The sequence below is a fragment of the Mytilus edulis genome, chromosome 5 (assembly GCF_963676685.1).
Source record: "Mytilus edulis chromosome 5, xbMytEdul2.2, whole genome shotgun sequence".
Classification (NCBI taxonomy): Eukaryota; Metazoa; Mollusca; class Bivalvia; order Mytilida; family Mytilidae; genus Mytilus; species Mytilus edulis.
In genome coordinates, this window is record NC_092348.1 from 8,115,092 (window position 1) to 8,141,364 (window position 26,273).

At 34.2% G+C, this 26,273-nt stretch overlaps 3 protein-coding genes across 3 annotated transcripts; all 3 read left to right on the forward strand.

Moving 5' to 3' along the window:
• The first annotated feature begins 188 nt into the window (after nt 1–188).
• LOC139522681 (uncharacterized) lies at nt 189–3,767 on the forward strand. Its single transcript, XM_071316149.1, has 3 exons — nt 189–1,212; nt 1,548–1,673; nt 3,199–3,767. The coding sequence occupies exons 1-3, from the start codon at nt 189–191 to the stop codon at nt 3,765–3,767; spliced, it is 1,719 nt and encodes a 572-aa protein (XP_071172250.1).
• Nucleotides 3,768–9,651: 5,884 nt separating this feature from the next.
• On the forward strand, nt 9,652–12,305 carry LOC139522864 (uncharacterized). The gene is made up of 3 exons (XM_071316476.1): nt 9,652–9,780; nt 10,689–11,021; nt 11,536–12,305. Exons 1-3 carry the CDS (start codon nt 9,703–9,705, stop codon nt 12,232–12,234), a joined length of 1,110 nt encoding a protein of 369 aa, XP_071172577.1. The 5' UTR covers nt 9,652–9,702; the 3' UTR covers nt 12,235–12,305.
• A 2,467-nt stretch (nt 12,306–14,772) lies between these two features.
• On the forward strand, nt 14,773–16,450 carry LOC139522863 (uncharacterized). The gene has a single exon (XM_071316475.1). It carries the CDS (start codon nt 14,832–14,834, stop codon nt 15,972–15,974), a length of 1,143 nt encoding a protein of 380 aa, XP_071172576.1. The 5' UTR covers nt 14,773–14,831; the 3' UTR covers nt 15,975–16,450.
• The last annotated feature ends 9,823 nt before the right edge of the window (nt 16,451–26,273 follow it).

Genomic DNA, 26,273 nt, shown 5'->3' on the forward strand with positions numbered 1-26,273 from the left:
CTTATCATCATTTGGAAATCTCAGATATACACAGAACTTTCTTAGGTTTTGCTTGGAATTTTGATGGAAATACGAGATATTTCGTTTTCAATGTTCTTCCTTTCGGAATATCAACTGCCGGGTACATATTTACAAAAGTACTTAGAGAAGTAGTTAAGCATTTGCGATCAGAAGGCAAAAGGATAATAATGTTTCTAGACGATGGGTTGGGTGGAGATAGCAATTTTGAAAAATGCATTGAGAGCAGTCAAATAGTTAAATTTAAACTAGAAAATTTGGGATTTTTGATAGCACATGAGAAGTGTTTTTGGTTACCAAGCCAGAGATTAAAATGGCTAGGGTATACTTGGGATACAAATATAGGTAAAATATTTGTTAATGAAGATAGAATTATGAAAACTGAGAAAAAGATTAGATTTCTAATAGACGAAACAAACGAAGGGGTGGAACTTTTTGGATCTAGAGTTTTAGCTAGCATTGTAGGTCAGTTGATATCTATGCAGATAGTCATTGGTGACTTAGTTAGATTGAACACTAGATACCTTTATGGTTGTATCATGGGTAGAGCAAGTTGGGATGCACCAGTTAAAATTTGCAAAAAGGCAATTAATGAAATACATTTTTGGTCTATTTCATTGCAAAAGCTCAATGATGCTGGAGTCGACATTTGTAAAATCGATCAGCTTCATATTGTTGATATAGAAATGTTTTGTGATGCCTCAGATGTAGGCTTTGGTGGTTATTTAACCTCAGATTTGAATGCAAAACTTGTTTGCAAGGAAATGTCCGGTAACTGGACATTACGAGAAAGGAACGAAAGTTCCACATGGCGCGAATTAGAATGCGTTAATAGGTTTGTACAAACTTTTGATAATACATTTAGTGATAAAACCGTCAAAATTTATACAGACAATCAAAACGTACCTCACATATTGAGAGTAGGAAGTAAGAAACAGAAATTACAAGATATAGCTATTGACATTAAACAAACTTGTGTTGATAGCAATATAAACATAATTACACAATGGGTTCCGAGAGAGAACAACACACACGCAGACAAGATCAGTCGACACACTGATCACGATGATTGGGCTATTCATTCTGATATATTTGATGAAATCAATAGCTTATGGGGTCCATATACAATAGACAGATTCGCCACACACTATAATACACAGTGTGAACGATTTAACTCTAAAATATGGTATCCCGGTACGGAAGCAGTTGACGCATTTAGTCAAAACTGGAACACAGAAACAAATTGGTTAGTTCCACCACCATCACTCATTTCCATGGTCGTACGCAAAGTAGAAAACGACAAAGCCAACAGCACGCTTGTTATACCGGAATGGAAATCAGCTCCATTTTGGCCGTTGCTATTCGCATCGAACAATCTCACCAAATTTATTAAGGGTACAAAGTTTTTACCAAAAGAGCACTCAGTCGTTAAAGGTTGTGGTAAAAATGGCGTATTTGGTGAACGTATTCTGAGATTTCATATGTTAGCAATCAAACTAGAATTTTAATGTAATCAATATTATTTGCAGGTTTAAGATTGGAACAAAACGTCCAGGCTGCCATAAACAACAGTGGTATATCCCCGGACAACAAACTTAGGAATTTAGCCAACAAGATGTCTAGCTTTATTGTGGAATCCAAAGCCGAAAATACCAGTAAAAAGTACTTTTATGGTTTCAAACGATGGAAAACTTTTATTAATGAACACAACATGTCAGAATTACCTGCTAATCCAGTTCATGTCGCGCTTTATTTGACATATCTTATTGACAAACATTGTTCTCCCAGTGTAATAGACTCCGCTGTATATTCTATCAAATGGGCCCATGAGCTTAATGGCTTCAATGATCCTACTAACAATTCGTATGTTAAATCATTTCAAAGTTAACTAAAATATTATAATATTAAAATACTATAATGTAAAGTAAAGTAATATTCTATATATTACATTTCTTCTAAGTTGTTTTATTTATTTCTTTAATTGTATGTGATTGTATTTTGCATTTTTTGTAATTTACCTCTTGTTTACCTCGGGGAATATGATTGCGCATGACAAGATGGATGTTTGAATTTTTTCGCTCGCTATGGAATATGTGAAATATGTGCAATACTGGAGTTAATTGCGTCTTTTTGGAACAACCAACAGTATGTAGTATCTTTAGTGTTTTGGTTTTGGGTCCTAGACCTCCTGTTCCCACAGATAAGACTATTTTCATCATTTCATCGAATTTTCTAGTTACCTGTACTCCCAGTCCGATCCGCATCGACGTATATATGAAATGTGCTAGAACTCTTGAGGGTCTAGTTCTGAAAGATTGTGTCACCTTTGTGGCTCAGCTGACATTGGTGATGAATACCATTATATCATGTCTTGTAATTATTTCAAAGATGAAAGATGCAAATACTTACCTCATTATTGTATTAAAAATATAAATGTTATCAAATTCAAACAAGTATGTTCAACCCAAAATATTGTTGAACTTGAGAAACTTTGTAGATTTATTAAATCTATTTCTGTGAAAGTCTATCCTCCTGGTTAATACAACTATATGTTTATTTATCATTTGTGTAAATATTTATCATATTAATTTTGTATTTCACACATGCTATATCTTATATATGTTATATATATTATTGTAATATCTTCTCTGTAACTATGTATTTGGTTTATGAGAATAAAGATCATTCATTCAGTTGAGTGGGTCAAAAATGGGAGATAAGAAAAATATAAATGGTCAGGTTTTCTATTCCTGTTCATGAAGCTATATATAATATACAATAGACAGATTCGCCACACACTATAATACACAGTGTGAACGATTTAACTCTAAAATATGGTATCCCGGTACGGAAGCAGTTGACGCATTTAGTCAAAACTGGAACACAGAAACAAATTGGTTAGTTCCACCACCATCACTCATTTCCATGGTCGTACGCAAAGTAGAAAACGACAAAGCCAACAGCACGCTTGTTATACCGGAATGGAAATCAGCTCCATTTTGGCCGTTGCTATTCGCATCGAACAATCTCACCAAATTTATTAAGGGTACAAAGTTTTTACCAAAAGAGCACTCAGTCGTTAAAGGTTGTGGTAAAAATGGCGTATTTGGTGAACGTATTCTGAGATTTCATATGTTAGCAATCAAACTAGAATTTTAATGTAATCAATATTATTTGCAGGTTTAAGATTGGAACAAAACGTCCAGGCTGCCATAAACAACAGTGGTATATCCCCGGACAACAAACTTAGGAATTTAGCCAACAAGATGTCTAGCTTTATTGTGGAATCCAAAGCCGAAAATACCAGTAAAAAGTACTTTTATGGTTTCAAACGATGGAAAACTTTTATTAATGAACACAACATGTCAGAATTACCTGCTAATCCAGTTCATGTCGCGCTTTATTTGACATATCTTATTGACAAACATTGTTCTCCCAGTGTAATAGACTCCGCTGTATATTCTATCAAATGGGCCCATGAGCTTAATGGCTTCAATGATCCTACTAACAATTCGTATGTTAAATCACTGACCGAATCTGTAAAACGTTTGAACGGTAGACCAGTAGTCAAAAAGAATCCAATTAACAATAATATTCTTATTGATTTATGTTCATTGTATGAAAGTTCAGAAGATTTATTGATAGTTCGTGATTTGACCATGATTTTGATAGGTTATTCAGGGTTTTTGCGTTACGATGAGCTTAGCTCTTTAAATGTAAAGATATCACAGTTTTCGATGATTATTTAGAGATACACATATCACGTAGTAAAACTGATCAATACCGACAGGGTAATAAAATTTTGATTTCAAAAGGTAGCACTTTAGCTTGTCCACTCAAAATGTACAATAGATATATTAAGTTAGCTAGTCTAGATGGGAAATCTGATTTATTTGTTTTTAGACCTATATTTAGATCTAAGGGTATAGCAAAATTGATACATAAGAACAAGAAGATGAGTTACACATCAGCTAAAGAAAATATTGTAAAAAGGATTAGAATTGTCGCCCCTAATTTTAATCTAGGTTTACATTCTCTTCGTTCAGGCGGTGCTACCGCTGCTGCCCAGTCTGATGTGAACGAAAGGTGCATTAAGAGACACGGGAGGTGGAAGTCCGACACAAGTAAGGACGGGTACATAGATGATACATTTGAAAAGAGAATGTCAGTTTCTCAAACACTTGGGTTGTAAACTGAACTTTGCCCGCCCTTTCTTTGTGGTTCTAGTATTGCTGGGCTATCGGCTATATATAGTATTTTAGTATTTATTGATATGCCTAAAAATAGTATTTAGTAAAGTTGATAGTTATAATTTCCAACGGTTCGATAGTATAGTGGGAAATTATTGTAATAACGGTACTAGTGAATACTATTAATACGGGTACTTATATTCTCCCTCACTACGTGCGTCCGAATATAAAGTAATTAATATTCTATGGCCTTAACAAAGAACAAACGACATAATGTAGGTGTGCTACTCGCTATAACCTTTATTCTATATAATACATCAATTTATGTATCAAATACAAACATAATAACAATAATATCATAATTCCAATTACAAATTCACATTTAATCAACCGTGAATACACGTGTCTTCTTACTGGCTATAGCAAGAGTCGATGGTCAGAAAGGTGACCGCACGGGTTTTAAGTGCGGACAAATGGTCATGCACATGTCATGAATATTCATGAACGTACGACGAACTAAATTTTATTTATATTCTCCCTCACTACGTTCGTCCGAATATAAAGTAATTAATTTTCTATGGCCTTAACAAAGAACAAACGACATAATGTAGGTGTGCTACTCGCTATAACCTCGAGACAAAGGGAAAATAGTAAATTCATAGCATATTTGAGCCGAATAATATCACCAAAAATTAAATATTTATAAACCGTTATATACCAAGATTTAACGAAACCGTTAGTTGCTTTTTAACAGAATCTTTGATATAACCATCTTTAGCAAAATCGGTACGCCACCTTCCATGTTCTTTAATTTAACGATCAGAAACGTCATTTCTTGCAGCAGCAGTTGCGCCACCACTGCGCAAACTATGAAGACAAAAAAGTTTACAATCAAGACCAATCGCAGTTAATGTGCCCAAAAGTAACTCCCTAGCTCTAGTATAAGATAAAGGACGATTAGCCTCTGCTAACTTATAAGAATTTACTGACTTAAAATATCTAACAGAACGAAAAACATATTGATTAGAATCCAAAGCCAATTTAGCTAAATTAATGTATGTCAATAACCAAACTACTGGACAGGTAGGCAAATTTGTTTTAGAAATTATAACATTATTACCCCTTCTATATACATCAGTTTTCCCAGATTCAATATTCATAGAAACATAAGTGTCAAAAAATTTTATGTTACACATTTTTAAATTTGCTATCTCACTGTAGCGTAAAAATCCTGCATAACCAACTAACATCATAGCACAAATTCTAACATTCGGCAAATGAGCACGATCACTACCAATTTTGTCCACTATCTTCTGTAAATGATCTGCTGTAATTGGTTCTTTTTTCAAAACTGGTTTACTTAAAATTCTCTTAGCTCCTTCAATCATCATCTGAATAAGCTTGTCTTTACACGGATTGCACACTAAACTGAAATCATGATACCACTTTATGCTATAAAAATGAGCTAATAAAACTGACTCAGATACGGATTGCTGCACAAGGCCACTAATATAAACTGCAACGGATGATACACTTGCAGGCAACGGAATAACTTTATATGTAATACACCATTCTTTAAATTTTTTGAAATACACATCATACTTTTTATTTGTAGAAATTGCTTTACTGCTTTTCACAATATTGAAAATGCTTTTTTCTCATCCGGTAAACCTTTGATTTGAATTCGCAAACTGAGAAATTTCCCTCCATGTTGCACTGTCCTGTAATAATGAAACATAAATAAAACTAAGCACAACTTAGCTAAATAATAAATATAGATATATCACTGTAACAGAACAATCATGCAAAGTGCATCTTAAACAACTGCACAAGGTGCATATTTCATTTTTTAAACCGCACACGGTGCATTTCTAATCTTAAATCGCACAATGTGCGTTTTTGTACTGTAACCGCACAATGTACTTCTCAATAAAAGTCTGCACAAGGTGCATTTTTGCATTTAAACTGCACAAGGTGCTTCGCGATTATATACTGCGCAAGGTGCCTCTCAATTATATACTGCACAAGGTGCTTCGCAATTATAAACTGCACAAGGTGCTTCGCAAATTACAAACGGCACAAGGTGCATCTCAATTATAAACTGCACAAGGTGCTTCTCAATTATAAACTGCACAAGGTGCATCTCAATTATAAACTGCACAAGGTGCTTCTCAATTATATATTGCACAAGGTGCATCTCAAATATATACTGCACAAGGTGCATCTCAATTATATACTGCACAAGGTGCTTCTCAAATTATAACCGCACAAGGTGCATCTTAATTCTTAAAAGCTAAAATATTTTGAACTAATAATGTATACATATGTGAGCGTGTGGGTACATTCCGTAGTAATTACCTATTTCGATACGTGTATTTTACCGTGTAGTAAAATTTTTTACACCCGATAGTAAAATTGTGCATTGAACCGTACAAAGGAATGTGACCTCCTACGATGAACAATCAAGTTTAAAAACAAGGACGTTACTGATGAATGGGGAGTGAGCAAAAACGCTGTCTCTGTCTGAACCAGATAAAAAGAAGGACGATCAAATTCAACAACATCTGTAATAAAATCGTAAAATTTATTTTCTGTGTTGTTCCAAACCATAGGCCAAAATAGAGCAGACTTCCATTTAGGAACTACCAATACACCTTTTGCACGACAAGTTAACATATGATTTAAAACTCGGCAAACTAAGCAGACTGGGGGCACAATCCAGTTGTTTTCTCCTGACCAGTCGAAAGCGAAAGCGTCGACTCCTGTAGTTCCTGGAACCCAAAACTTCGAATTAAACCGTGCAATTTTATGATTTTTATCGTCTGCAAATCTGTCAAACGTAAATTTCCCCCATCTGTTATTAAACATAAGAAAAACGCTGTCGTCCACAGCCCAGTCATCAAAATCAAAAATTCTACTAAAGTAATCTGCTTGTACATTTTCGGATCGTGGGATCCACTCAACCTCAATCGTAATACTATTAACAATGCAAGTTGTATAAATATTCATGATAGCAAGTTCATGTAAATCAGGGTTCATGCTGCCAACTCGACAAATATGCACGACATTTTGATTGTCAGTATAAATTTTTACAAGTTTTCCTGCTAACTGTGCAAACATACTTTCTAATATAAACTCGACAGATTTCAACTCTCTCCATGTGGAGCTCTTAAGTCTTTCTTGTTCACTAAACATATAATGAGCAATTTGTAAAACATTACCATCGACAAAACCTGCTCCAGCATACATACTGGCGTCGGAAAAAATAATACGTTCTGGAATCTTGTGTATAGGACATACTAATAAATTAGGTATAAATTTACAATTACTTTTCCAAAACTGAAGTTCGGTTTTGACTTGGGTGGGAATTTCAAAATATGAGTCCCAAGTATTTCTCTGGCAAACAGACATGCATAAATTACGTGTCATCAATTGGCAAATCTGACCAAAAGCTGGGATCAAAGATATAATTTTCCCAAGAACACATGCCAAATTTCTAGCAGTTGAACGATTATCTGAAAGAATTTTTTCAATTTTTAACTGTATTTTTTCAATTTTCTTTCTGGGAACTTCAATGACACCAGATACCAGATTCCATGAAAAACCTAACCAGTCTAATTTTTGCACTGGTGAAAAAATCGATTTCTCAAAATTTGGTAAAAACCCAGATTTCAATAAAGTATGTAAAACAGATTTGGACATGCGTACGCATCTTTCCCTGCTGTCACAAGCCCATCCGTCGTCCAAATACACAATGATCGGGAAACTTTGTGATCTCCAAAAGTTAACTAATGTACGAACAACTTTAGTAAAAATATGTCCAGCTGAAGATAGCCCAAAAGGTAAAACTGAGAAAATAAAATATCTTTCTTGTCCATCAATTACCCAGGAAAAACCTAGAAATTTCTGATGTTCTGGATGTATATTAATATGATGATAACCATGACGTAAATCAAACTTAAGCATGAAAAACCCCTTTTTTGCGTATTGCTTGGCCTCTTTAACGCCTTCAAATTTTATTTTCTGTTTTTGTACATATTTGTTAACATATCTCAGATCTAAAACTAATCTCTCTTTCTTCGAATCACTGATGGCTACAGTTAGAGGATTTATTACATAAGGTTTATTTGAAATTTCAGTAATACAACCATTCAGTTTTAATTCTGTAATAGCTTTCAAAACAAATGAGGAATTATTAAATGCTGATCTGTTATTATTCAAATAAACTGATGGAGGTTCTTGAATAAAAGGAATAACGTAACCAAATTTTACAGTGCTTAGAACTAATTCAGAAGGTTTTAAACTATCTTCCCAAAACTGGACATGATCTTTTAATCGATTTTTAACAGTCTTAATTCCATCAGTATATTCATAACTATCAAATTCTATATCATACTCAACTTTTTCATTAAGACAGGGATGGGGCGCTTGTAATAGTGGCTGGTGCTGACTTGGTACTACTGAAGGTACGTGCTTTGTAGGGACAGAAACGGGCAGTGTGTCCTGGTCTTTTGCAGTAAAAGCACAGCCCGTCGTTGTACTGCTGCTGGGAGTTGTTCTGCTGACTGTAGTTGTCATTTCTGGGTCCAGATTCTTTGCTGAAGCCACGAAAAAATTCTCTAGCATTGAAACCTCCTCTGCCACCACCTCTGCTGTAAGGCTTGTTAGCTGTACGTTTACGGTTAGCTCTGAAAACGGCAGTGCGTAACTTTGGCATCTTCAACACTGTCAGCAAGAGGATCGTCCAGATATTCGTGAACGGTATCCCACCCATGGCGATCAGCGATTTTCAAAATTTTGTTTCGCTGGTTCAAAGTGTCAAGTTCAGTTTTAACAATAGACTGCAGGTCAAGCGTTTGGTCAAGTGACTCAGAAGTTAGCAAATGTTCAATTCTTCTTAATGAAGAAATACGGTCGGTGTTAAAATTGAATTGTATTTTAATCCCTTCCTGTCTGAATTCAAATGACGGAGGCTGGGAAGCAATTGTAGAAGGTTGACCACTGACTAACGTGCGTGTGTTTGTATTGACAGAGCTTACTTGAGTCTTTTTCAACTCCGACAAAATCTCACTTTTCTGTCTCTGTAGGGCCTTATTTAAAGAACTATTAAATAAGGAAACTGCATCAGCTGTAGTTAGATCACTTTCGTCGTCTTGTAAGAGTTGACTTTTGTCCATTGGCTCCACGGCAGAAATTTCTTCTTCGGACATAATACACGTGTCTTCTTACTGGCTATAGCGAGAGTCGATGGTCAGAAAGGTGACCGCACGGGTTTTAAGTGCGGACAAATGGTCACATGTCATGAATATTCATGAACGTACGACGAACTAAATTTTATTTCTTATGTACACGTATATACATACATGTATCACGTGATACTGATATTTAGCGGGAATATTTTCCCTTGTTGGTCACTTCTAGCCAAGCATCAGACTGGATAGCCTCATTGGTCAATTTACCTAGCGGAAGTACATGTACATGTGACCATAGTAGAATGGTCATTCTTTCAATATCCCCGAAGGTAGAAAGACGTGTCTACTGGAGAACGGCAGCCGTACTGACACTTACAAAGGTAACAAATCTTTTTTATTATAAAAAAAAAAAAATAAAAAACTGCCTAGGTGGCATAGACCTTGGTGGTCATAAGCCTTGGTGGCTATTAATGAGATTTATTAGACCTTGGTGGTCAAAAGCCTAGGTGGCTAATATGAGATATTTTGACCTTGGTGGTCAGGAGCCTTGGTGGCTATATATTTTTTATATTGGTGTTATTTTATTATAATATAATGAAAGAGTACGTGGCGGTTTTTTCAGAATTTAGAGAATAAATGTTAGAATGTAGAAAATTAGATAGGACCACGTTTGACCGCTCGGGTTGCACGTGGGAAGCATGCGAATATGTGAACAGAATAAAACATGGTAATATGTTGGTACTTTATTATGTTATAATAAGAATACATTTAATGCTGCATAATTCAAGTAATCTTGCGTGTTATTTAATGGATTAAATAAGATTTTAGAATGTAGCATGGCTCTACTTTTGAACAGAAATATGAAAAGAAGTAGTTTTTCATTTTACGAAAACCGTTTGGTTTATATCTAGTTCAATTTGTTAATCGTTCTATTTTCTATTTACGCGGTCTGCTTGATTTCTTCAGTTGTGCGTGTTTGATTAATCAATATTAGAGCTGGTTTCTTGATGCGTGTAGGGCGGGACTTTGGTTGGTTGCTTGCTTTGTTGGTATATTATATAATATATAGTTATTTGAATAACTTCTTATCAAGTTTCAATATAGTATATTTACTATATATATTGTTTGAAGATTTAAATCTTAATTACAAAACTTGAGTTAACGTTTTTCAAAAAAGCAAGCATGCCAACCAGGGTTTTGCTCTGCAGGCATTGTGAAATTAGCTGTATGCAATGTTAATAAAATGAAGATAACTACTATATAAATTCTTTTGGTTGTTTATTTTTAGATGGTGTTGCCACCAGTCCTAAAGAAGCGATATAGTTTAAAGGGAATGAAACTAGTTCCAGTAATCAAACGTATAAGACCAGGACAGCCGGAATCATTAAAAGGATTAGCTAGAATGAATAAAGAACTGAAAACTGAAAATTTGAACATGGAGGAGATAGCGCAACATGTAAAGGTGCTTACTGGGGAGGACTTGGATGAAATTTGCCAGTTGTCTGGGAGAAGTGATGACGATGTGGGTGAGGCCAGGTGGATCCTCCACTCACTGATTATATATGCAAATGAGTTTGGACAGCCGAAGGGTCAAGATCTGCAGGTTTCGGAAGGAGACTCTGTGAGTTATTTATTTTTTCTATATTTAATATTCCCCAGCGCGATTTTTTACTTGCGTTTTATCTCCTCGGGTTAATCATTCGTGTTTATTTACATTTTGAAGAAAAAAAAAAAAAAAAAAAAAAAAAAAAAAAAAAAAAAAAAAAAAAATTAGATATATACGATGCTTCGTAATAGTTTTCCAGATTTTCACTTTATGTATTAGCATTATTATATATAAAACTATAGTATTTATGATATTTTAGAAATACACAGCTGAAATTAATTACTAATCAATACACTAAGATTAATTTAATGGTTGAATAAGAATGAGTCTACAAAAAGGTCACGTGTACTTTAACACAGATAACAATAACATAGGTGATAAATAAAGCTACCCAACTCATATGCTATTATATTGACTTTATTAGAATAAAATGAATGAAAGTTTTGAGCTTGAAATAGAATATATATAATTTTTTATTGAAATATAATGTTATCATTATTCAAATGTTTTTTACATGAATTTTTTATAGGCTCCAATACAAAGTACTTCTGATATGGACACTCAACCAAAGGCTGGGAAAAGAAAACCTGACTCGTCTACTGCTAGTGATACCTTAGAAGATAGGATAGCTTCCTTGGAAAAAAAGACCAAAGTTGAAATAATAACAGAGCTGAAGGACAAGGTGAGGACATTGTGCTTGCAACAGAATCCAAGCGATTCTCTAATTCTCTTAACGTTAGATGAACTTGCAAAATTTTCCAAAAAATTAGATCACGATGATGCGGACGTTTATGAAGAGCTGGCTAGGCAGGCAAACAGGCACTACTCCAAACTGGATATTTCTAGTTTGTGCCTATCAGTTTTAGGTGGGAAAGCCGTTGATACGATTACGAAGGCTATTTCTAAATGTTTGAAAGAGAAACAATCGGAGAACAAAAATGATGGTAACGCTGCTCAGGGTAGTGATAATGCTCCAAAGCGGGAAGAATCCCCTTTGAGTAATTTGTACCCACAATTCCAGAACCCGCTTATGTATTCCATGTATCAGCCAAATTATCTACCTCAAGGTGTGCAACCGTATGGTAATTTTACAGCCGGGGGTTACAGGAATACAAGGCCCATGGGGGCTAGGTTTGGATTCCGTCCTAGAGGCGCTTGTCACTTTTGTGAGAGTAATACACATCAGATAAAAGACTGTGAAAAAATGAAAGTGGCCAAAGGAAAATGAAGGATAAAAATTTAATTTGTTGATAATTATTTATCTTTTGTAATAAAACAAAATAATGTAGAAGAAATTTTTGCATAGTGTTTTTTATTCTATTTATTTGCTATTTGGTTTTCAAACCAACACGCTACTGTATGGTAATTTGAGAATTTCTTTGTCTACAGTCCAAGGGGCACTGATCCCCTAGTGGTTTTTCCACGCGGGTTGTAGGTGAAGGAATTCTTCCTTTGAGTGTAACTTATGCTGGTTTTTCATTTAAATCAAAGTAGTTTCTTTGTTATCTACAGGGAACTACGGATACAACTATTGGCGATTCTTTTGTACAAATCCCAGAGTGGGAGTTAGAAAGTGGATTTGATCCTTTGAATGTAACAGTAAGGGGAAAACCAGCATGGCTAACACTTAAAGGCAGAGTTCCTTCACTTACAAACCTCAGTCCACGTGCGGAAGAGGTCTATCATGATAATGTTTTGTTTGATATAGACTCTTTACAATTACGTGACCCTGATAAATTTGTCTCTGGACAGTTACATAATTGTGTATCAGAATGGAGGCTTATTCTTGATGAAAATGCACATCAAGACGTGGTGAAGTGGCTTGAAGATGGAGTTGATGTTGGAGAGTTTTTTCGACGTTTCAAGGGAAACTTTAAGGGAAGAAATTATGACTCTGAAATACCCCCTAGAAATTATTTTCAGAATGCAGCTATTTGTAAAAACTACTCTGCTTTTATATCAAAAGAATTGTGCGAGAGAATTTCAACTGGGTGCATCAAACTTTTGGGAAGGGTAGGTGAATGTCAACCCCCTAAAGTTATTATGCCATTAACTGTAGAACCAAGTAAACCACGGTTATGCCATGACGAAAGATATCTTAATTTATGGGTCAAAGATTTACCTTTTCATTTGGAGAATTTAAAAGATGTTCATAGGTTGGTTCAAGAGAATGCTTTGATGATAACATGTGATGAAAAGTCGGGCTATGACCATGTCAATTTGCAAGAATCATCTCAGACATATTTTGGTATTCAATTTGGTGGTTTTTATATGACATATACTACTCTACCGTTTGGATGGAAAGCATCGCCGTTTATCTACCAATCGATAGGAATTTGTGTGACCTCTTATTTAAGACAGCTAGACGTCATAAATACATTGTATATCGATGATAGGTTTGTTGTTACAGGTGGAAGTAAGAATAGCGATGATGCTATACTTGAAGCAAGTAAAATAACCTATATGGTGTTGCAGTTGCTGACAAGGCTAGGTTATACACTGTCTCTTAGTAAATGTTTACTAATACCTGGCACATGTAAGAAATTTCTTGGTTTTTTAGTTGACTCTGTTAAACAGGCGTACATACTTCCTGATGATAAGAAGTTGAAATTTATTGATTTGAGGAAATCTATACTTTTAATGGATGAGGTTGACTTGAGGACACTGCAAAGATTTTGTGGTAAATGTATTTCGTTGACATTGGCTGTTCCAGGGTGCAAGTTGTTTTGTAGGGAAGTGAATGCTGCAATATCTACTTGCGTTAAAAACAGTAGAAAGGTTAAGGTATTGGGACCGTTGAGGGATGAACTAATGCATTGGCGTTTTCTTGATACTTGGACTGGATATTCCAAATGGAGGTCTGAATTTCACAAGGTGATTGAATTGTCGACTGATTCCTCTGGTTTCAGGTATGGCGCTTCAGTGAAGCTTGAGGCGAGTACAATGACATTGGGGGACTATTGGGATACAAATGACTGTAGACCAATTCATGAGAAAGAGGCTGATGCTGTCCTGAAGTCGTTACAGTCTTTAGACAGTTCTTTGCAAGATTCTAGGGTTGATTTGTTTACAGACAACATGGCTGTTATAGCGGCATGGGAAAACCAAGGTTGCAAGTCTAGAGCTTTAAGTTGCATCATGAAAGAAATATTTAGCCATGTGTCAACTTATAACATTGATTTACATTTGAAATATGTCCCTTCCTGTTTAAACGAAGCGGATGCCCCATCAAGATTAACTAATACCGCGGATTCAATGTTAAGTGAGGAGTCGTGGTTACTGGTAGAGTCTTTGTATGGTCCACATTCAGTTGACCTAATGTCTTTGGATTCTAATGTCATGAAGTCATCTACAGGTGTTCCACTGAAACATTTTACTCCATGGCCTACCCCATGTTCTGCAGGAGTTAATTTGTTCTCACAGAACCTGAGGAGTGAGCAAAATCCGTATGTTTACCCACCTTTCGTTCTTGTATTTCCAGTATTGAGTCTGTTGCGAGAGCAGGGCATTTCTTGTACAATTATTGTCCCCGAAATGCGACCTTTACCGATATGGTGGCCAATTTTGAAATACTACTCCGTGGAATCGGTATGTCTTGGTATGAAGGGTGACAAAGGTGTAGTCAAGACGCCATCAAAACGTGGCTTTATTCTAGATAAAGTGGGATTAAGGTGGTCATTGTTTGCATTTAGGGTCTTATTTTCACGAAGCTAGAGTATCTACTGTTTTATATAAAGTAAATATTCCAATGGTTTGTTGCAGGGTGCTGACATTATTATAGACTGGCAAGCAATAAATGATCGGACAGCAGATTTGGATGAACGGATGATTTCTTCCTCCGACTATAAAAGAAAGAACAGTTTGTTTGAAACTTTTCTTTGTTTTCTTGAAAAATCACCGAAAAAGCCTTCGCTAGCTACATGTGGACCAAATGATGTAAGAAATTTTTTGGTTTGGAAGGATAAGTTTGGAAAAACTACTGTCCATGATATAAACTGTCAATATTTGGGATTAAAGGGTATGTTTCAGTGTTCTTGTCCGAACCGATTAGCTTCGGCAACAGTAGAAGGTATCATTAACCAATTGGTAAATTTATTTGATGATAAAGGGTTGGGTAGAACTTGGTGCGATGTGGAAAGGAAAGGAAATCCGGCAGTTTCACCTGTAATCAAAGAGTATTTAAAATTGGTGCAAGTCGAACAAGCTAAGGCGCATATTCTACCCAAACAAGCGAAGCCTATATTTTTGACAAAGATTAGATCTATTAGTGCTTTTATTTCTCGGGAACTTCAAAAAGACGGTTCTAAGCTTAAGGAAAAATTTGTCCTTTACAGAGATCAAGCTTGGTTTAAGTTGCAGTATTTTGCTGGCGATAGAGCAAGTGATCTCTCTATAGTTGTTGCACAAGAGGTGAAGTTTCTTAAAGACGGTTCAGGGTTTGTTTTCCAGCATACGTTTGGTAAAACTCTCCGGGGTAAAAAGGGTAGGAGTAACTCGTTCGTCATCAAGAGATGCGATGACAATGTAGTTTGCCCGGTAAAAGGATTGTTGGATTTTGTTCAATTTGCCCACTCGTGTAATGTGGATTTGACAAAAGGCTACTTGTTTAGGGTAGTTTCAGAAAGTGGTAGGGTGTTGGAGAAACCAGTTAGTTATTCTGTGGTATATGAGAGATTACGATACTATCTGTCGACTCTGGGTATATATGAAGGGGAAACGCCTCATAGTTTCCGGTCTGGTTGTACTGTTACTATGGCTTTGTCTGACTCAGCTAGCAATGTTGACGAAGTGATGAATCACGTTGGGTGGTTCGGTAAAGCAAGTGCGGAATATTATGGTCGTGTAAATACACTGATTGATTCTGAAATTGTGGCTTCGAATCTTGCGGCGTCTGTTAGCCAAGCCGAAAATATTGAACTACAATATAGAGAGAAGGCAGATTTTTCCGGGCTAAAAAGGGTTTTTTAAATGGCAATCTTAATGGTAATAGGTTCTAGAATACATATGTTTGCACCTAAGTATTGTGATTTGAAGGATTTCATACAATTTGTATTTTGTTGTGTAACTATGATTTATAGAATTAATGCTTATATATTTTGAACTTAATGTTGGTCTTGTAATTGATGGCAATTAAACGATTTAAGTTCATAAACATTTTTGTTTTGAGTATTGGGAATAAAAGTGTTATTATTTATGTGATTGCGAAGTATTTTCTAATTCTTATGTGATTTACCACGTATGATTTTGTAAATTGCAGAGTTTTCTCCCCATAACTTAACATGGACTGAATGCTAGAAGATATTAAACAGTGAGGATATGGGTATAGCCTCATTGGTCAATTTACCTAGCGGAAGTACATGTACATGTGACCATAGTAGAATGGTCATTCTTTCAATATCCACGTTTACGGTAGTTGGCCGTAAGAATACGGTTCGGCAATAGTGTTAACCATTTTCCATATTGGTGGTACAAATGTATTTCAAAAGATATTCTTTTGCTAGTCTAAGCTGGGTGCTATTTGTATTTTTAAAAAAAGTAACCCCCCCTCCCAAACCCTTGTCTATATGTTTGCTATCATCTAGTATTCGGTTTCATATTGCAGAGTTTTCTCCCCATAACTTAACATGGACTGAATGCTAGAAGATATTAAACAGTGAGGATATGGGTACAACAGTGAAATAAATTTCATTTTCAATTGAATTATTCTAATTTGTATTTAGTAGTGATTTATAAAGTAACTTGATTCATTATTTATTCTTTATAGTATATTTATTCAGTTATACACAGTCCAAGTGTACCTCTCGAGACGGTTCTCCGAGCATTTGGGTTTGGACACAGGTTTCAAAAATTTTCCACTTTATTTAAAAGGTAGTCTTTTGACTGCAGTTTAAATGGAGTTCGAACCGAGGTAACTCGTTTTGATTGGTTTTTCCTGACCGGCGGGATCGTTTATGACAGAGCCAATATTTTTGAACACAATTTAGGGAGCTACCATTTGATTTTTATGGGGGGGGGGGGGGGGGGGGGGGGGGGGCTAGGAGGAAAAATTTTGTCCTGCATTTTTTTTTTAGCTGTAATCTCTGTCCTGCCTTTTTATTTTTCACTCTGTTCGGTCCTGCCTTTTTTTTTTAGTTTATCCTGACTTTTTTTTTACCTAAATTGTCGTCCTGACTTTTTTTTTTTGCAAGTGTCTCATCCTGCCTTTTTTTTTACTCAAAACTCCTGTCCTGCCTATTTTTTTCAAATTTCATCCTAGCCCCCCCATAAAAATTAAATGGTAGCTCCCTTACTCGTTTTTCTATAGAATTCCGAATGAAAGTTTATTTAGAGTGCATTGATACTTATGCTTCATGTATATTGTGTATATCTATTATATTTATATTAATAAAATATGGGGTCCACCAGTATTGCTGGGCTATCGGCTATATATAGCATTTTAGTATTTATTGATATGCCTAAAAATAGTATTTAGTAAAGTTGATACTAAACGTTATATATAGGGAAGTAATAGGTATATTCTCGACGCTGAGGTTGACAAATTAGACTTTGAATTTGGAGACGGTGTCAAAACATTGATTATATATTTAACTAGGTAAAATTTAAAACCTGTGCGTCTTGGTAAATTCAATTTGCATTTATCTAGAACATCATAATGTAACATCATATATGATAATAGCATTTGTGATATCATTGGTGGCTATCATAAGACATGTCAGGTGTACGCGTGCAGGAGTGAGTGGGCTAGAAAAAGGGGGACTGGAAGTTATATAAGCTTTTCGATTCTAGATTGATAATATATACAAACATTGTTATTTTGATGGATAATTGTCTCATTGGCACTCATACCACATCTTCCTATATCTTTTGTAAGCTAATTGTATATTAGTTTTATTGATGTATTACAATTCCTGAAAAGGTTCATTCTGTCGCTCCACTGATCCCACATAAAGCTCTACAGTCTGGTTGATTTTTTTCTCGGGTGTCTCCATAAGGTTCAAAGACTGAAAGCGCCTTATAGCGTGTTCGACTTATATCCGACACTCTGATATAAGCAAATTCATGTGTTTACATTTTCTTTTTAGTACTCGTTGTTTAGGTCTTAGTTGATGGCGTCTGTAGGGGTAACCATTTACGAAGAACAAATATAACAGACATAAGCTAATCACGACCACTGAACTACAGGCTCCTGACTAAGGATGGGCTAATGAAAAGTATTGCGGACTTTTCTGTCCGGACTGTTTATTAGTTTATTCTGCCTTTTTTTTTACATGAATTGTCATCCTGCCTTTTTTTGTGAAGTTGCTCAATCTGCCCTTTTTTAAAACTCGAAACTCCTGTCCTGCCTCTTTTCTAATTCAATCTTAGCCCCTCCCCCTCCCTTAAAAGGCCCCTCCGTAGAGTAGTAATAAGTACACATCCAACAGGTTTTGTATAAAAACGTCATAAATATTTTTAGAGAACCCCCTAGAATTGTTATCTTAAATAAAGAAAACACCCATCGGTCATCGGTATTAATTATCCTATTGTCATTTTTTAATGAAACGGTTGGCGATTTTCCACAAAACGTTTCAGGAATTTATAAAATACAAAATATCTGCATAAAGTTGTGTGAAGGTGCTGATGCAAAGTCAAAATGCAATGCTTTTAAAACGTTGCAGGGATGTTAAACCGGTGAGTAGTGAGTCATATAGTACACAAACCTCTTACCGTTCTGAACATGCATGAACTATTTGCCACTGAATGTAAAGTGACCTACAACCAATCAATCACAAACCCCCTATGAAGAATATACAAATTGAGCTGAAACTGTTTCATTTTAGACAAAATTGGAAGGAAATAAAGGAAGAAAATAAATGTCTTCGAAGCTATATGACCGGGAGTAAATTTCCTAAAACTATAATGAAACATGTTTCAAGTTGAAATTTTATAAAAAAAAAAAAAAAAAAAACTGTTTACGGTGTTTCAAAACAGACCCCGTTAGATAACAATTTATGTCGAAAGCAACTGGATCGAAATACATACACTCCTTTGTTTTCTTTTCATAACTATATAAAAATGACCGTTACATATATATTCACGAATATGTATAAAATTGATTATAATATTTCAGATTATTTGAAAGACCTATTAAGGGTTCGCCGAAGTATTCACACACGTATGTACCCTGTGTCTCCGTTGCACCGCACATTTACTGCATTATCATGAACATCCCCCTCCACAAAGCTTTTGCATTACATGTACTATCCATTTCTTATATTTCTTATGATAAAAATGTTATTGAATATTTGTTCCATACGGAATTGCCTTCAAAGGGATCAATGCAATTTTTAAATAATATTCAATGTATACACAGGTAATCTCTCTTGTGTTTTGACACATTCCCTACATTTAAAGTGTAATTTGTCAACCTCAGCGTCGTGAATATACCTTTTCGTATGACATTATACAGCTATGATGTTGGTGTGATGTGATTTAATTTATTCAAGTTGAAAAAATAATAGTTACAGTCATAAGGTCACATTACCATAATTGCAGCGAGTACCAAAATTGGAACTATTTAACAAAAATAGCAGCCAAGACCTTACAAAATTCTTTTTACGGACTAAACCATTTGTGTTTTTTTTATCATTTGACATTATGAACGCCATACGGTTGTTAGTGTCTGTATCATTTGGTCTCTTGTGGAGAGTTGTCTCATTGGCAATCATACCACAGATTCTTTTTCTTTTTAAATGTATTCAAATGTTCAAAACGTTCAAAGTATATAACAACAAATGAAGTATTCACTGGCAAAAGTGAAATCTACGGAAACGTCGTCATGCGATGTCGACAGAAAGTTTTTTGGGATGAGCATATACAAAATGCTACGAACAATTATTTCTTAAAAAAATGAAAAAGTTGTCATGACTTAATATTCGAAGAAATAAAACTAAACACTTCTTATTTAATTTTTAAAGGAAGTGAATTTAAGCACGAATGCAATTTGGGTACTCCTCATAACAGAATCAAGGATAGTTTGGATATCGGTTCAAACCCATTTATAGCAAAATTAAACATGGATTAAAAATTAAAATTGGACGAACTATCAAGCAAAAATGGTACATCTTCAACATTAACACAGAATGGAGACTTATTTTCTAGATCATAGATAAACGTCGGTAAAACAAAACATCAAAATAGGTGCAATTTAGGTACCCCCACGTTACGTGCGTTGGTAATATATATATATATTTGAAAACATGATTTAATTTCTTAAACATAGGGCGTTTTAATTTTAAAAATCTTTAAAAGTATAATGTGTACAACTATATTTTGGGAAATTCGTTTATTTGCAATTTGAAGGACTTAGATAAATTAAAAAATAATGCGTAACACATCTTTAAAAGCAGAACTACGACACACATTTAAAAAACAATATCTACCAGTTCGTATTGAATAATACCAGGTCTATGACAACCCCTTACGAGGTATCTAACTTCACACATGAATATGTTTAAATTCTATAAATTTGTTCACTTCAAGTTGTAGTGATTATCAAATACCGAGGCTATGGTATAAAAGGGAGACATTCCATGCAAACATGCATATGTTTAAATGTGAGGTATGGTTGAGGTCTATGGAACATTTTGAAAACGTTTCTAGTTCATAACTTATCGTCGCTGTTATGCAAAAACCTCGTATCTAAGGTTTTGATAATTTTACACCAGGCAGTAAAAACTGAAATCTTTTTATCGATTATTTAGAATTAAATATGTATGTTCCACTGTATGCAAAAATATCTGACCTTCTAACCAATCAATACCAAGACGAGTAAAAATTTCTGCACCTATATATTGTAATTTCAAAGCTTTACATTATTTCTAAGCTATATTAGAACCTAAAATTGATAAAACTGTACCTGTTATAATGTCAGCTGCCGTGACATGTGTTTTTCTTTTGAGATACGATATTTTCGCACAACAAAATGTGTCATCAATCCGACTACACTTTTTCGTCACATGTCAGAATTCGGGTTAATGATTGGTTAGAAGATCAGATATTTTCGCATACAGTGGAAGATACATATTTAAATTCTAATTAATCGATAAAAAGATTTCCGCAAAAAATTGAGATACGAGATTTTTGCATAACAGCGACGTTATATTTCTTTTACTGCAAAAATAAGTGCAATGTTAAAAACATAAAAAAATATTTAGAGCGAAAAAAAATCCAATTAAAAATTTTATTATTTTAAAATGAAATTGGTCGGCGCAGCAACTTTTTAAATTCGATTTCTGATGATTGACACATGGGGAAGAGAAAATTATGACAACAGATTCGTGTTTATATTTACACAGGAATTTGTGTGCAAAGTGAATGAATTAGTGTTTAGATTATACTAAATACGCCTCTTGACCTATAGTTGTTAATTTCTGTGTCATTTTGGTCTCTTATGGACGGTTGTCTAATTGGCAATCATACCACATCTTCTTTTTATACTATACACTAATAGTCATCTCACTAATCATCATTGGAATAAGTAGTATTGTCATAGTCAGTGTATGAATAAATCCAAGGAATGAACACCGATACATGTATTTAGAATCAATTAGATTTTTTTCAGTTGCACCGTGAGTTTAACTTGTCAGCTTTAGTTGCAATGAACAAAATGATATATTATATGTGGTCTCGATAAAAAAAAAAATTAAAAGAGGATTTCTTATTGTAAAACGTCTGACTTGTTGACCATTGTTTGGAATATTAACAAGTTTTGGGTGAAAGTTTTGAACAAGTTTCAAAGTTTAGCATAGTATTTCGTGTATGCCAAATAAAAACATCAGAATTAACTATCACGTGCCAAAGCTTATAATATCTTTCCTGGCATCTATCAACTCGAAAAACATCCCGCTGGTGCATAATTGTTTAAAAAGTATTAATATATTTTTTTCTTTATATGTTATTTCTCCTATGTTTTTGATGACACTCTGTGACCAAAATGATAAATATGAATTTAGCATATATATATTCAGACAGTAACAAAGGATGCTGATACTTAACATTTTTTTGCAGCTGAAACTTAGTTGGTTTGTGCTTTGTATCGATATATTGAATTAAGCCCTTTTTAACAGATTTATAATAGTTTGTTTCGAAAACATCCTGAAAACATGTTGCTGGTGCGCATGCCCTCCCCTAACCTGAACAAAACACAACAGACACATATATGAAACGGCCCACAGTTACTGAAAAGGTAATTCCATTATTAACAAATAATATAAAAAGTATATACCTAAGACTAAAATATCAATCGGAAACATCCAACTACCAAAAAGTAAAATAACAAAAATACCGACCTCCAAGGGAAATTCAAAATAAAAAGCCCAAAAACATCTTACGAATTGAAAACTACTGTCATATTTATGCCTTAGATTATAGTTTTCCTAGGCATTTAATGTCAAGACGTAATTAACAGTCAGAAAAATACATGATATTGTACAATGCAAAAATATGGATATCAACATATTGTAAGCCATAAATATTCTGAACACCGGGAATATTTCAAAACGGAAAGTCCCTAATCAAATGGAAAAATCAAAAGCTCAAACCCACCAAACAAATGGATAACAACTGTCATATTCCTGACTTGGTACAGGCTTTTTCTTATGTAGAAAATGGTAGTTTGAACCTGGTTTAATAGCTAGCTAACCTCTCACTTGTATGACAGTCGCATCAAATTCCACTATATTGACAACGATTCGTGATCAAAACAACCAGACAATAGGTAAAAATGTCAATGAATAAAGGCAAAAGCAGTTTACCGCTGTTTGAAATTTAAAAATCGATTGATAAAACAACGTAGATTTAATCTGGTTTTATAGCTAGCTAAACCCCACTTGTGCGACAGTCGCATCAATTTCATTATAAACACAACGACATAATAGGTGAAAATGTGACAAATAGGGGTACAGCAGTCAACATTATGTTATAATCTTAGGCCGTGTTCATATTGACCTAAACTCGGTGTTTTGTTAGTGTAACTCACACGTAAACAAAACACACTTACGTTCCTATTGATTAAACTCAATGTCTACATGCAGTGTAAATCATGTTTTGTCTACATGCAGTCGATAGTCAATGTAGGCCTTGTGTAGGTTAAGTGTACACAAAACCGGACATTTAAAACATAATTTTTACCATATATATTTAAGGAAGAAACGATTTTTGAATAAAATTGAAATTTATAACAATTATTAATAAAGTTCTTTACAGAAATATTTGTCTAAACTTGATATATTAATTTGTTATAAACTTTAGGTAGCTTTATTAACTCTTTTTAAGACTCAAAGTATCGTCATCACCAAATACATAATTCATTTGAAAAGGTCTTCCCGAATCGACTGGACGTACACGTACACGGAAATATTTGCCACTGGTCTTTACTCAAAAACACGATTCACTCATAAATGCATTACTAAAAAAGTGTGAGGTAAATTGTATTGTTTGTCTAGTATCTCAGATCCATTAAAATACACTTAGAAATAAATTAAAAACGTTACCCGCTCCCTTTGCTAAATACTCCTTAGAGAAGAAATACCATTCGAAATAAGCAGAAAAGATAGAGGTGTATTGATCCTTAACATCTCAATCCTTTTTCTTCGCCTGTAAGCACGCTGCTGCAGCCTACGTCTTTTAATCCGTAATCGAGACATCTTTAGTATCTTTAAACTACTGCAAATCATCAAAATTGCTTTCATAGAGAATCAACCACTTAAGCTCAGAAAAAAAGGGGGTATATATTTTTTTCTGAGTCAGAATTATTTTCGCGCGAACGTTTTTATTCATTTTTTTACGATGCTAGCAATCAAATAATTTGTTTTTCAATATTTAAAAGCTATTATCAGTAACGACCAAAATTAACTGGGAATGCATGATTACGGATTTAAAAACATAAATTTGAAGGACCTCATAAAACACTATAATAAATGGGGAAACTCTGGATTAAGAATATTTTTTTTTCATCTGTATGACCAGAATAATTTTTGTTTATCAAATTTGGGGTCAGAATATTTTTCAAGGATTGAAAAATCCATTCTACCCTTCTTTTTTTTTTTTAAGTCAAATGGTCGTTCCCTAACTGCTAGAAAAGTTGTCCGAAAAATTTGCATTCAGTAAACATTTAAATGACATATAGAACATATCTTATGTACAGATAATTAAACAAGGTGTATAGATGTGAACAAATTTAATGTGAAACCAGTGTACATTACATTTAACATGTTTACTGTACAGATATGTCACAAAGAAGAACATATACAGCATAATATTTTTTTCTTCCAATCGATCCACATAGGAACAGAAGTGACGACGTCCCTTAACACACGAATGATGTTCATTTAAACCAAAGTTTTTGATGGCAGTGAAACTTGCTTGAAAGTTGTCTATTAATTCATAATTTTTGGATTATTCTTTAATTCATTAAGGTCTCATTTTATTCCGTTATACCTGTATTTTTTATTTTTGAAGCCTCTTTGCACTGATGAAGCGTAAAGCAAACGCCAATAGTATGTTTTTTAGCACCCTATTGGTTTATACATCCTATATATTTTAAAACCGCAGTTTTTGCCATTCTTTATATTTTAGTACCCAACTGTCTTCTATTCTGAACATTTTAGCACCTCATTATTCTATATTTTCAGTCAATTACTATTTACCATTATATAAACACCCCATCCGACCTTTATTCACGGATATGATTAGGTATAGCTAACTATGCGTAATGGACTTTGGTCATTGTTGAAGGCCTAATTGTGACCTATTGTTGTAAATTTCTGTTTCATTTGGTCTCTTGTGGAGAGTTGTCTCATTGGCGATATACCACATCTTCATTTTTTATATGTAGAACGAAATGTACATTCTAGTCTTTTAGCTTATAGTTTAATACTACTTCAGTATAAAGGCGCAGTATAAAGGCGATGATATAAAACTATGGAACGCCGACACTGTCTTGTTATGACCATTTTCATTATATGATGTGCATTTACCTTTATATGATGTGCATTTACCTTTATATGATGTGCATTTACCTTTATATGCTGTCCTTTTACCTTTATATGATGTGCACTTGTCATTATATGATGTGCAAACACCTTTATATGATGTGCAAATATCCTTATATGATGTGCAAATATCCTTATATGATGTGCAAACATCATTATAGTATGTGCAAACATACTTATATGATGTGCATATATACTCATATGATGTGCAAATAAACTTATATGATGTCAAATATACTTATATGATGTGCAAACATTCTTATATGATCTGCAAACATTATTACATGATGTGCAAATGTACTTATATTATGTGCAAAGATCCTTATATGATGTGCAAATATACTTATATGATGTGCAAAGATCCTTATATGGTGTGTACATATCCTTATATGATGTGCAGTTTCCCTTATATTACGTGCAAACATCTTTATATGATGTGGTTGTGTCATTATATGATGTGGTTGTGTCATTATATTATGTGCTTGTAATCTTATATTATGTGGTTAGGTTTACTTCATTATATGATGTCGAAACGTCATTATATGATGTGCTTTCATCGTCGTTATGGTCAATGAACATGATTACGATTAGAATGATTACTGTCTACGTCATAACTGATTCCAAATTGGGTATGATTTTGCTTTCAAGGTAGTAAGTATAATACTTTAATTTGTATTTCCGTCCTTGTGTTCATCCATCCGTTCAATAAATGTCAATGATCAGCCTATCTGAAATTTAGATTATTAAACCATGTGATGCTCATTGCTGATTAACTAACTGTTTACCTAATACCTCTAGAAGCACTTATCTAAATAGGTATCCCGATTATTTAAATATTTTAAAATGTCAGTTTATTTTCGATTTATCAGTTTGACTGTCCCTTTGGTACCTTTCGTCCCTCTAATAAACAAATTTTAAATAAAATAATAATCACTGCAAATTATGAATAAAAATGAAGATATGGAGAAGTTAACGATTTGTATCGGAATCCAGCAGTTACATACGAATTTGCATCAACTATTTTTTTTTTTATCAAATTAACTCAAGTAAAAACATAGCATTTAGCATAAGGAAACATGATATAACTTTTTTGTCTTGTTTCAATACAGGAGACAACCAATTATGTAAATCATCTTAGTTTGTTTTATATGCAGGTTACGCAACTGAATTTATGCAAAAACTTCTTGTAATCGTCCCTCCCTCCGGGAATTACAGATAACTCACCAATTAAAAC

What these genes read in the sequence shown, in the direction of transcription:
- LOC139522863 (XM_071316475.1), top strand. Translation starts at nt 14,832, where the DNA reads ATGATTTCTTCCTCCGACTATAAAAGAAAGAACAGTTTGTTTGAAACT.
- LOC139522864 (XM_071316476.1), top strand. Translation starts at nt 9,703, where the DNA reads ATGGTCATTCTTTCAATATCCCCGAAGGTAGAAAGACGTGTCTACTGG. An exon ending in CCGTACTGACACTTACAAAG is followed by an intron (nt 9,781 to 10,688) that starts GTAACAAATCTT and finishes GTTTATTTTTAG; the next exon opens with ATGGTGTTGCCACCAGTCCT. An exon ending in AGGTTTCGGAAGGAGACTCT is followed by an intron (nt 11,022 to 11,535) that starts GTGAGTTATTTA and finishes AATTTTTTATAG; the next exon opens with GCTCCAATACAAAGTACTTC.
- LOC139522681 (XM_071316149.1), top strand. Translation starts at nt 189, where the DNA reads ATGTTTCTAGACGATGGGTTGGGTGGAGATAGCAATTTTGAAAAATGC. An exon ending in CTCTAAAATATGGTATCCCG is followed by an intron (nt 1,213 to 1,547) that starts GTACGGAAGCAG and finishes TATTATTTGCAG; the next exon opens with GTTTAAGATTGGAACAAAAC. An exon ending in ATCCAAAGCCGAAAATACCA is followed by an intron (nt 1,674 to 3,198) that starts GTAAAAAGTACT and finishes TATTATTTGCAG; the next exon opens with GTTTAAGATTGGAACAAAAC.